Below are 12,759 nucleotides of genomic sequence, written 5' to 3' on the forward strand. Positions count from 1 at the left end.
TTATTTGGTTGTGTTGTGAGTATTTTCAGCACATGTGATCTCAGACTGATGAAGATGTTTTCTTTATTTGCTGGTGCTTTTTCTATTTGCATGTGTTTTCTGAAGTTGCAGCACATTAAGCTCTCGGTCCCCGTAACATTCTAATGTCCTTTAACAAAATATTAACAGTGAACCATCAGTGAATGATATTGTGATATTTCATATTATGATATTATTAAGTTGAAGATATTGTAATCCATTAATGATGGGTGGTAGCTGAATGATGAACACATTCTCAACACAATTATGTTTATACAAAGTTACTGAATGTCAGAAAATGACAGGTTTTTGTTCTCTCAAATTTCTAAGGCTACACAATAGAAAAGATTTGTAAAAGTGTTTGGAAAAAGTCAAGCACCTTTTTAAAAAGTCATGAAAGCAAAGCATTTTTTTCTGTCGAAAATTGTAATTGTATATTTCAGTACAGGATGTATCAAAACACTGTTTAGACTGCAACTGAAACACATATAGTAAGATTGCTAAAATCTTAAAAGCTTTAAAAGGATTTGAGGCAGTGTGTGAGGTTTGAGTTAAACAGCTCCTGTCTGTTTTCCTGGATCCTCCTCCACATCATCATAGTCTGTTATTGGAAAACAAGAGAACGATTCATGTATCGATACATATATTAAAATGCATGATAAAAAACCCTACAACACTAAAACTAACAGTAAATTTAAATGAGCTTTTATAACCACACGAATTGATAAAGTGATTATAAAGACTAAATGAAGGTGTTAATAACGTACCAAACATGTCACTCATATATTCGCTGACATTCTTCACATCATCATACTCCTCCTGAACACCCTCTGATAATAAATGTGGTGATTATTAATTAAATGAACAAACAGACATATATCAGGGGTGACCAATCCTGCTCCTGGAGGGCCACAGTCCTGCAGAGTTTAGTTCTGAGCCCAATTAAACACACCTGAACCAGCTGATCAAGGTCTTCAGAGTCACTAGAGACTTCCAGACAGGGGTGTTGGGACGAGATGGAGCTAAACTCTGCAGGACACTGACCCTCCAGGAGCAGGTTTGGACACCACTGGACTACATACTTTATTTGGCACAATAATTTGAAGAAAAAAAAAACAGTTCTAATCTAGAAGGGTGTAAATTGAATCCGACACCTTTGTTATCATTGGAGAACTGTCGTATGATGATGACATCATCATAGTTTTCGGGCAAGTCATCTACAACAAAATAATGAAAAATTAAATGCATCCATCAAATGAACAACATTTTTGATATCTATATATCTATATCTATATCTAGAACCTGTAGCATGTCTCAGTCCAGCAGTGATGACATCATCATAGTTCTCTGATGTGATTTGTTGCTTTTCTAAATGAGTTAAAAACAAAGAGAGAACAGACATTAGTCAGGGCAGAAGGGAAAGATGGGACAGAAGTACAGAGGGTTCAATGGATCGTACTGTTGTTGATTAACATACTAATTGTTCAACTGACAACACATCTTTCCAAAAACTTTCAGTAATCACAAACTTTGTGAAAATGATGTGATCTAGAACCTTTGTTCAGTACATGCCACTGTTAAGACTGTAAGTCTGTCCCTCACAATCCTCATTTTCATCTGCATACAATGTGCTGTCTACCTTGACTAAAGTCTATAATCAGAAACAGGTTTACTGTTCACAGGCAAAGAAGGTTAAAGAAGTGAAACCCATCAGCTGAAGTCACTCACCTGTTGGGGCTTCAATGCTGGAGAAATCATTATGGTATTCAGGTTTGGTTCTTTCTGCTTTAATAAAAAATATAGAAGTGAATGAATGAATAAATAAATAAATAAAAACCATAACTAAATTATGTGTTGAATGGTGTAAATAAGGTAACTAATTTTTTAATTATATATGCATCACACAATATGCAGTACATAGGGTTTAGTAGCAGGTGACATTAATATATTTAAGTCCTCCAACCTGAAAGAAGCTCATCAGCATCTTCATACCCAGAATGCTGTTCTCCAGAAAAGACACTTCCTGTTATGGAGTAGGACCATCAGACAGATGTTCACAATCACAAATCTGCCAAACCTCCACTTCCTTTGAATCACTCAACACTAATATTATAATCAAATAATACTCAAGGTCCCACAAATAAATTATTGTGATTTATTCCACTCATCCCTCTGTAAAGTGATTATCCTGTTGATGACTACAAATCTAATACTATAACAGTTACTCACCCCTCTGAGTGAAGAGACTGTGTCTGTTAGTGGATCTGTGCTGAATCTCCTCATAAACGGCCTCAGTCTTCATCTTGTTTCTCCTCTTAGAGAGAGCTGTGAGTGTAGACAGACAAACCTGCTGTCAGTTCACAACACATGACTGATCACACACTGAATAAGACACAATATGACAGTCTCTGGATCTCTCCTACCTCTCCTCATCACTCTGTTCTGCTGAATCAGTATAAGCAGTGGCACTAAGAGCAGTAAGTGCACAGCTCCCAGAACAATCACAAGCACTGGGGGGACGGAGAGAGTTTGTGGAGGAGAGACTGATGTTGAGCGCAGTGGAGGAGAAACTGGAGGAGAAACTGGAGGAGAAGCTGATGTTGTTGTGGCAGGAGAAGTGGACACTGATAAATCTGGCAAATCTGGCAAAACAGACACAAACATGTTCAAAGCTAGGAATGTTCTGAATATACCAACATTACACACTTTAAATGGTCTAAAAGGAAATATTATTCCTCAGAGATTGTTGTGACCTGCACAGGTGAGTCCAGCGTGCTCTTTGTTGGAGCAGTCAGTGTGGTTTTTGAGGGAGAGAGGACAGTCCCACAGGTAAATCTCATTCCCTCTGCACTCGACTCTGTTCATCCACACAACACCTTCACCAGCACCAAAGACTGAATTCCCATCAGCCCTCAGTGCTGCTCCACAACCCAGCTGCCTGCAGACCACCTGAGCATCGCTGATGTCCCACTGATCATCACAGACTGAGCCCCACACAGCGTTATGATACACCTCCAGCCTCCCAGAGCACCGGCCCTTACCTCCACTCAGTCTGAGAGGAACATGATCTAAAACACACAAACATAACAAAAAACTAGATACATTAATTATCAGCAGAGTGCTGTCTGAACAGCAGCGTCTGCACTGGAGTATGTGTGTGATCTTTTGTATATTCCAAGATGAAATCCTGCTGATTTCTCATATTAAAAAAAACACCATTATCTTATTTCCCTGGTAACATGGAAACAACCATGAAAATTATGAACGTTGAATGCAACCCCTGTTGAAAAAAAAACAGCACATGCTGGTTAGGTATGCTTTGAAACATGCCATCTAGTTAAAGCTAGTCATGTGCTGGTCCTAAGCAACTAGCTCCCAGCTACCATTCTCAAAACATACCTAACCAGCATGTGCTGGTTTTTTCAACAGCGGTTGCATTCGACATTAATAATTTTCATGGTTGTTCCTGTTAAATGAACTTACCTGAACACCGTCTCTGATGGGGAGATGTGGAGCATGTCAGAGAGCTTCGAGGAGACTCATGGATCTTCTGGTCTATATCAACAGTTAAATTATTATTTAATGTATTCCACACATCTTCTCTAAGCACTAATAATAAAGGATCATGTTTGTATTGTTTACTGATGAAAAAAAATCATATGTTTTAGCTGAACAGATGATTTTGGCCACTTCATCGTCACCACAGTTATTCTGTCCCCAGGGTAAAGATGGACACTGCCATAAAGAGGAATCATGTGGTCGACATGTAACTTTATCCAGCCAGTTAGGAGCTGATTTCAGTCTTGATGTAGAATCAGACAAAACACCAGATCTTCCACAGTTCAGCTCTTGACAGATCAGACTCACTGTGTCTCTGTCTATCTGGTTTAAACACACATTACCCCAGGATCCATTGTAGAAGACCTCCACATTCCCTTCACAGCCCTCAGTTAACCTGATCTCTTTAAACTCTACATAAAAAATTTCAATTTTAAAATCACAAATTTAAAAAATGTGAGCATTATGGACACTTGAATTTTGAAATGTGTAGAACTTTGTACTTAATTTCAGTGTAAACAATTTAGCAGCAAGTTTACCTGAGCACACGACTCCTACGTCCTCCTTGTGATTACAGTCATGTTTTCCCCAGCCTGAAGAAGAGCAGCTCCACAGGGACGTCTCATTCCCCTCACACTCCACCTCATCCAGCCATATGTGTCCAGAACCAGGACCAAACCAGGCTGGTACCTGCTGGTTACTGAGGGCCACTCCACACTGCAGCTGTCTGCACACCACATGGGCATCTTTAATATCCCAGGAGTCATCACACACTGTCCCCCATGAGCCGCTGTGAAAAACCTCCAGCCTCCCTGCACAGTCTCCCCCAGAACCCACCAGCCTGATGGACCCCCATCCTTATATTCAGAGACAGAAAAACACATTATTGATCACTAACAACTGAAGAATCTGCCCAGATGTTGTTGTTCTCACCAAGGCAGGTGATGTACAGCTGTTGTGTGGAGCTGCAGTTGAGAGTTTGTGGAGAGCTGCAGTTCCCCAGATGAGCTTCACTCCCAGAGCACTGGAAGCCCGTCACACACTCATGACTGTGTTCAGGACTGAATGAAGAGGAGCCATTAAAGTTCAGCCCAGAGCCACAGCACAGCTGTCTGCAGACCACAGAGGATTCAGTGAGACTCCAGGAGTCCAGCAGAACTCTCCTCCAGACCTGATGGATGAAAACTTCCAGCTCCCCCTCACACTGTCTCTCTCCAGACAACCTCACCAGACCATCATGAAGAGCCAGAGAGGAATCTGAAATGTGTTAGAATATAATGAAATAGTGCCTATAAAATACATTAAAAACTTTTTTTAGTAACATAATGCTCTCAAAGTCAAAAAAGTTTACCAGAGCAGATGACTCCAACATCTCGTCTGTGAGAACATTCAGCTCGACTCCATGAAGAGATGGAGCATTCTGACAGTTTTGTTTCATTCCCGTCACAATCAAACACATCAGCCCAGATTTCACCACTTCCCTCTCCAAACCAGTCTGATCCCACAACAGACACAGCAATCCCACAATTCAGCTGTCTACAGAGGACACTGGCAGCTCTCATATCCCAGCATGCATCACACACTGTGCCCCACTCTTTGAGGAACTGAAGCTCCACTCTTCCAGAACAAGAGTCTGAACCATTCACCAGTTTGAGATCAGTGTAACCTGAGTGAAGTAAAGAGAGTTCAGAAACAATGCATAAAACATTCTTAAGTCATTAGATTGATCACATTATAACACAAATCTAAGACATGAACTAGAATCAAAAACAAATGAAGGGTTGCTGAATATTTATACTTAACCAGAGCAGATCAGTCCCACAATATTGTCAAAGGTGCAGTTGTGTTTGAGTGATGATATTGAACAGAATGAAATATGAGACTCATTTCCTCTGCACTGAATCTCTTGTGTCCACATCTGAGCGTCTCCTTTGTCAAAAGCAGCTGCTCCCAGCACCTGTACAGGAGCCCCACAGTCCAGCTCTCTACACACAACCTCTGCATCCTGCTGGTCAAAGACAGTGTCACACACTGACATCCACGTCTGATCATGAAGTATCTCCAACCTCCCAGAGCAAAGATTAGACCCATCAGCAAGTCTGGAGCGTTTATGACCTGTTTATATTGCATAAAAGTAAACATTACATGAGCAGGTTTTAGATGTGGCAAGTTTTACATCCAATTACATTTTGAACACTCAAAGTGTTTTCTACATATATAAATTTTGTATGTTTACTGAAAGTTTTTTTTTTATAAAATTTCCAAAAAATGAAAATTGTAATCTCATTAGTTGTTATTCCCTGAAAATGCTTCTTGTAGCTGGACAGTTGAGGTCAACAATGTCTACAGCTATGGATGGTGTGCTGTAAATATTTATTTAAATGACTGTGAAAATGCAGTAAACTAATCATGGCAAATTTACATTATTTTCAAAATGCCTAATTCTCAAAGGGTTAGTTCACCCAAAAAGGAAAATTATGTCATTAATGGCTCACCCTCATGTCGTTCCCAAAAGCCCGTAAGACCTCCGTACATCTTCGAAGCACAGTTTAAGATATTTAAAGATATTATATTATATTATATGAAGATATTTATTTTATTGCTGAGCCAGTTAACAAACGAACGATTGACTCGTTTCTTGAGTCAAGATCCAGTTGTATCGGTTTTCGGATCACCAGTAGTGATTGGAAGTTTGGTTCTTTTCCGCGAACCGGTTCTTTCAGACAGTTCGATTCAATAAACCGGTTGAAGAAAATGGTTCACCGGTTATTTTGCACTTGACATAATGATGTCATTGGCGATGATTGCCCTTGATTCAAGCCTTCGGTTTACCTGGGCTCATAAAATTAGCACAGAATCAGTTCAGAATCAATCATCAAAAGAATCAGTTCGGTTCAGACAGGTTCACGCTGAATCATGCGCAGTATCGTCTGCTCCTCGGTTCTCGAATCGGACGCGTCCAACAGAAACAGTTCTTGACTCGAGAACGAGTCAATCATTCGTTTGTTATCTGGCTTGGCTCGGTGTTCATCTTCAGCTCTCTCTTCACAGCAGTTCAGTCAGTGTACTGTTTGAGTAAATGAGTTACTCCAGGATATTGGTAGAGGGAGTAACTCAGAGGGAGTGTCAGCCACATTAAAAAAGTTAACAGCTTAAGTGATTTGTGGATTAATGCTTATTGGAGACGCAAAATGTTAGAAATGATTAAGTTCGATTTGGTGAACTTGTTCAAGAATATCTGGTTACATCAATGATTTGTTCGCGAACCGGACATCACTACACTGCAGTGAACGCGCTCACAACAGACACGGAAGAGAAGACAATGCTGAATAAAGTCGTAGTTTTGCTATTTTTGGACCAAAATGTTTTTATGATGCTTCAAAAAATTCAAACGAACGCTCTGATGTCACATGGACTACTTTGAATATGTTTTTATTACCTTTCTGGACAGTATACCGTATACACACTTTCAATGGAGGGACAGAAAGCTCTCAGACTAAATCTAAAATATCTTAAACTGTGTTCCGAAGATGAACGGAGGTCTTATGGGTTTGGAAAGACATGAGGGTGAGTTATTAATGACATAATTTAAAGGGGGGGTGAAATGCTATTTCATGCATACTGAGTTTTTTACACTGTTAAAGAGTTGGATTCCCATGCTAAACATGGACAAAGTTTCAAAAATTAAGTTGTACGTTTGAAGGAGTATTTCTGTTCCAAAAATACTCCTTCCAGTCTATCACAAGTTTCGGAAAGTTTTTTTGGAGTATGGCTCTGTGTGACGTTAGATGGAGCGGAATTTCCTTATATGGGTCCTGAGGGCATGTTTGCCAGAAGAGCGTGCGCTCCCGTAAAGCAGAGCAGAGAGAGGCTGTGCACAGACAATCACTGATCAGAGCGAGAGCGTCGCGAAATGTCACATAAGGAGTGTGTTTTTGGTTGCCAGGGCAAGACAACCCTGCACAGATTACCAAAGGAAAAACAGCATTAAGGCGCCAGTGGATGGAGTTTATTTTTACAGAGCATCAACGGAGTTGTGCAAGTGTTTGTGTTTGTTCCCTGCATTTCTAAAATGCTTGTTTTACAAACAAAGCCCAGTTTGACGACGGATTTGCATATCGTTTATTTCTTAAGGATGATGCAATCCCAACGAAAAAGGGTCACGATTGTGTGTTGGAACCACAGGCGGTGAGTAAAACCGCTTAAAATATCTCTGCCTCCTTGTTAGTGCGTCCGCCTCCCATCGGAGACCCGGGTTCGAGCCCCGCTAGGAGCGAGTCGTTGCTGCTGCTGCTCTCGTTCAGTTTCAGCCTTCACAGGTGTCACAGCTTCCAAAAGCTCTCAACGCAACTGGCGCTTGTGATTCTTTAGCTCCGCCCACACGTCACGCCTCCAGGCGCTCGTGTTTTTCCGGGAAAAATCGGTACAGACTATCTTTCTCTTATGAATATAATAAAACTAAATACTTTTTGGAGTTATGAAGGATGCAGTACTACTCTATAGGTACTCAAGATTAACATGATATTGAGTGAAAACGAGCATTTCAAATATTCAAAGCATTTTTAAATATTTGGGTGAACTAACTCTTTCAGTGGTAATTAATTCTAAGAATAAAACAGACATGTTTAAATCTGATATGCAGCTAACCACATCCAGAAATGTGTATCTTTATTTTCTTACATACTCAAGACAAAATTATCAGAAAGTGAGGAATAATTTGAGTCTTAACTTTATTCACCTGAGCAGATGACACCAGCATCATGATTATGAGTGCAGGCATGTTTACCCCATCCTGCTGACCCACAGTTCTTCAGTGAAGACTCTGTTCCTGAACATGTTAAAACACTCATCCAGATTGGTCCTGATCCTGGACCAAAATGAGCATCACTCAGAGCATCTACAGGTTCTCCACAGTCCAGCTCTCTACACACCACTGCAGCAGCAGGTGTATCCCAGTTATAAACACACACTGTTCCCCACTGACCTCTGTGATAAACCTCCACTCTACCAGCACAAGGACTGTTACCATTTACCAGTCTCACATGCATCACATCTAAGAGAGAAGGAAACAGAAAGACAGAGACTAAAATCAAAAATAGAAAAACTAAAAACAGAAATATATTGAAATAAAAACAGAAGTACAGTGTCATATTTTTATGAATTTCATCTCATTCTTTGAAGCTGTGTGTGTGGTGAAGGGCCACAACAAGTGCAATGGGACACATATGATCCTAGTTATGCTACTAATTTCTCTCATATTAATCTTTTTACCAGCACACTGAAGCGCCTGGTGATCATCATGAGAGCAGCTGTGTTTCTCTGATGCTGGACACATTCGAATCTGAGACTCATTTCCTCTGCACTGAATCTCTTGTGTCCACATCTGAGTGTCTCCTTTGTCAAAAGCAGCTGCTCCCAGCACCTGTACAGGAGCCCCACAGTCCAGCTCTCTACACACAACCTCTGCATCCTGCTGGTCAAAGACAGCGTCACACACTGACATCCACGTCTGATCATGAAGTATCTCTAACCTCCCAGAGCAGCGAGAACCTCCAACCAGTCTGACGCCTGAAGTAACATAAATAATTATAGTTCTGTCAGGACTATTGTCAAAATGACAATTAGCATACAGTTTGGGTTGACGGTATGGTTCTGTTTTGGGTATAAACTCCCTCCCCATCCATGTAGCCTGTCATGAATGAGCAGAGAGCTGCAGTAACCCCTTTAGAATAAACAAAACAGAACAAAATATAACAGACATTCATGCTCTTAATAACATTTTAATGTAACAACCAGTGCTGTACAAATTAACCCGGTAACACATGCAATTCATTTTTCCAGTTTAACTGAGTGACAGTAACTGAACTAACAAACTGAACACCACACACACAACTGCTGCTTCCGTGTTTTTTTCTTGAATTACATTTATTTAGATGCAGAATGTCTTTACAATAAAACATGAGACTTTTCAGGTGCAGTCTTGCCAATTTAGCAATTTTGTTGCTAAATTTAGCAACTTCTAACACTATACTCACACAAGCTTAAGATACATTCACATTTTATTCTAAGACATAAACACAGCAGTTACACCTATTTTGTGATTTTTTTAAAGGGGTCATGACATTAACGATGTTAAAAAGAAAATTTTATGTTTTTGGTGTTTATGCAGGTTCTAAAAACATAATATTCAACAATGTACATATTGTTTCTCCTCTATGCCCACCTTTCTGAAATGCATAGATTTTTACAAAGCTCATCGTTCTGAAAAGCGATGTGTATGCTGACTGGCCAGATTGGGCAGTGCATTCTGATTGGCTGAATACCTCAAACTTGTGAGGAAATTAACATTTAAATTAACATTTTCACAGCCACATGAAGTTGTTGGAAGGATTTTCTAGAAGCAAGGATAAAATAACATTTTGTGTAACCACCTTAAGAAAATGATAGCGGAAATGTGGTACTTTATTCACAAAAATAAGTTTAATCTATTTATTACTAACTTACGGTCTCATTTCAGCTTTAGTTTGGCTCTTGTTTTGTATTTATTCCAGTTTATATGAAAAGGTTCATGTGTGGATTTTTAACTGAACATGTTAAAATAAGTTTGAAAAAGTTGCAGGAATCATAGTGTTGACACTGAAAGCAAGCTACCCTGGTGCTGTCGGCTAGTTAATTTATAGCCTAAATTTAATTTTTAAAATAACTATGGTTGAACACAGATCTTATTTTTTTGCGATAATCCAAAAGCCTATGGAAAAATACTATTGGTTTTTTGTCAGGGAACCAGTGTGATACAAACAGCTGATCCGCCTACAAAAGTGACATCATACTGCCCCCACTCTATAACCTATTAACTCAGCTGTGATGTCTGTTAATAAAAATATTTAAAAAAAAGAAGAAGAAATCAATACCTTTTGTGGCTTTCGTTAAGGATTCATCTATATTTATTTTAGAATTTGGTGTTTTATAACTGAATTCAATTTCTGTATTGAATAAAGTTATTTCCTACTTGCTGAAGGGCACAGGTAGCTAAATATGACATTTATTATGATGCGTTTATGTAATGATGGTTTTAGGTTATCTTACATTAGTTATTTAAATTAGTTATTTGGTTTTCCAGCATTTTTGTGTATTTGAATCGTTTCCAACAATGACTGAATGATTTTGAGATCCATCTTTTCACACTGAGGACAACTGAGAGACATGTATGCAACTATTACAGAAGATTCAAACGCTCACTGATGCTTCAAAAGAAAAAAACATGCATTAAATTTGTTTTTGAATTTGAAAATCAGGGTAAATTTAACTTATTTTCTTCTGGGAAACATGTAACTATCTTCTGTAGCCTCCGAAGGGCAGTACTAAATGAAAAAAGATGATATTTAGGCAAAATAAGAAAAATGTACACGCCTCCAATCTGTTCAAAAGTACAGTCATTGTTGGAAAGGGTTCAAAGCAGATTCTGAAAGGGGGTTGTAAACTCTTGACCTCAACTGTATTAAACATTAAACATGTTTCAATATATATTTAGATAAACTGATAAAGAAAGCAAACACACTGTAGTCTTACTAAATTAACAAACCAAACATATCCATGTTTAAATATCCTGATCACATGTGCACATTTAACCAGGAGTTTTTAAATGAAGTTTGCTTTGTAAAAATTTAACAATTTCTCAAGGCAAGACAGAAGCTACATCTCAACCAGCAAATACCTTGAATATGTGCGTAACTGTTAATGATGCACAAATGTAGCATAAATGTGTTTACACAGGAATAGGATATTAATGTTTTAAAGATAAAATTACGAAATTCAAAAAAGAAAATGGAAGTATTAATTAGTTTTCACTATACACTATCTATTACACATTTAAAATTTGTGACAGAATTTTGCTTCTGGGTAAGTTTGTTTTTCTTCCATTTGCTTCTTATCTTTGTGCACATTGTGTACATCAGTGTAAAATGTTGAAAACTAGGCATTGAGTACTTTGCCTGTTCATACTTTAGAGACAATATGAACAGCAAAACTCAGGTGTAGCATCAAGAGTGCAAATGTTACCTGAGCAGATGACTCCAGCATCTTTAGCATGATTACAGTAACTTTGATCCCACCCTGCTGCTCCACAGTCCTTCAGTGTGGATTCTGAACCAACACATCTGACAAAACCCATCCAGATTGGTCCTGATCCTTGTCCAAAGTGTGCATTACCCAAAACATCTACAGGTTCTCCACAGTTCAGCTCTCTACACACCACTGCAGCATCAGCCAAATCCCAGGCAACATCACACACTGTTCCCCACTGACCTCTGTGAAGAACCTCCACTCGACCAGCACAGCGACTGTGACCACCAACCAACCTCACATTCACACGGTCTAATATTTGAAACAAATGAGAGAGAGAAAGAGGGGCATATTGTGAATGAATAATAATAAATTATACTATTGTCATCTGAAATGTTATATTGAAGTCCCACAATATTCTGACCAATTTCAGAAAGTAACTTTTCTACATCCTTCTCTCTGTTGTTGTTTTTAGTTTGTGTACTTACCAGATGTGACGAGTATTACAACTGCAGACAGTATAATGAACATCAGGCATCTTCCCATCATCCTCAGCATGATTAACTCAACACCCAGAACAAGCTTCTCCGCTCTGATGATACAGAAGTACAGGCATCCTCTTAATGAGAGAGAAAGAGGCCCAACACCCTCCAATCACACTCGCTATTACCTTATTAGACACAACAGAGGAAATCATCAAACAACTTCAGTGACAAATCAGAGGACACTTTTCTGATTTTCTCCATATAAACCAAAACTGTCAGTGCTGATGAACTCCTCCTCCACACACACCAAGACCTCAGTGAGAGGAGGCGCACACACACACACTCACATTTCTGATTTACAGGAGACAGGAAACTCTCCAGTTTATTTACAACATCAAAGCCAAACACCTGCAGAGACGAGATAAAAACACTGATAGCAAACAAAAATTGTCCAAAATTAGTGTATACCTATATCATATCATACTCAACTCTTGTAAGGGAAAACATCTGTCAAAATAATTCCTGTAACTAATGTCAAATTTAATTCCATAGAATGGATTTTTTTTTTCAGATGGCCCACAAAAATCATAATTGACATTCAATGGTGATCATGTTCTTCACCTAGTGACCAGCAGAG

General features: G+C 39.0%; 2 protein-coding genes across 2 annotated transcripts; both read right to left on the minus strand.

The window, feature by feature from the left end:
* Positions 1-444: 444 nt before the first annotated feature.
* On the minus strand, positions 445-4,389 carry LOC113069036 (deleted in malignant brain tumors 1 protein-like; the record flags this gene model as incomplete). The annotated part of the gene is made up of 11 exons (XM_026242011.1): positions 445-619; positions 786-848; positions 1,173-1,235; positions 1,321-1,386; positions 1,747-1,803; positions 1,982-2,041; positions 2,248-2,343; positions 2,442-2,660; positions 3,502-3,573; positions 3,693-3,973; positions 4,097-4,389. Coding segments are annotated over 11 exons (1,320 nt in total), but the record flags the coding sequence as incomplete, so codon positions are not given.
* Positions 4,390-4,800: 411 nt separating this feature from the next.
* LOC113069037 (antigen WC1.1-like) lies at positions 4,801-12,316 on the minus strand. The gene is made up of 7 exons (XM_026242012.1): positions 12,126-12,316; positions 11,635-11,949; positions 8,848-9,144; positions 8,315-8,629; positions 5,506-5,691; positions 5,160-5,242; positions 4,801-4,833 (listed from the first exon to the last, which is right to left on the minus strand). The coding sequence occupies exons 1-7, from the start codon at positions 12,193-12,195 to the stop codon at positions 4,801-4,803; spliced, it is 1,299 nt and encodes a 432-aa protein (XP_026097797.1). The 5' UTR covers positions 12,196-12,316.
* Between the last annotated feature and the right edge of the window lie 443 nt (positions 12,317-12,759).

The sequence above is a fragment of the Carassius auratus genome, unplaced genomic scaffold, assembly GCF_003368295.1.
Source record: "Carassius auratus strain Wakin unplaced genomic scaffold, ASM336829v1 scaf_tig00000513, whole genome shotgun sequence".
Classification (NCBI taxonomy): Eukaryota; Metazoa; Chordata; class Actinopteri; order Cypriniformes; family Cyprinidae; genus Carassius; species Carassius auratus.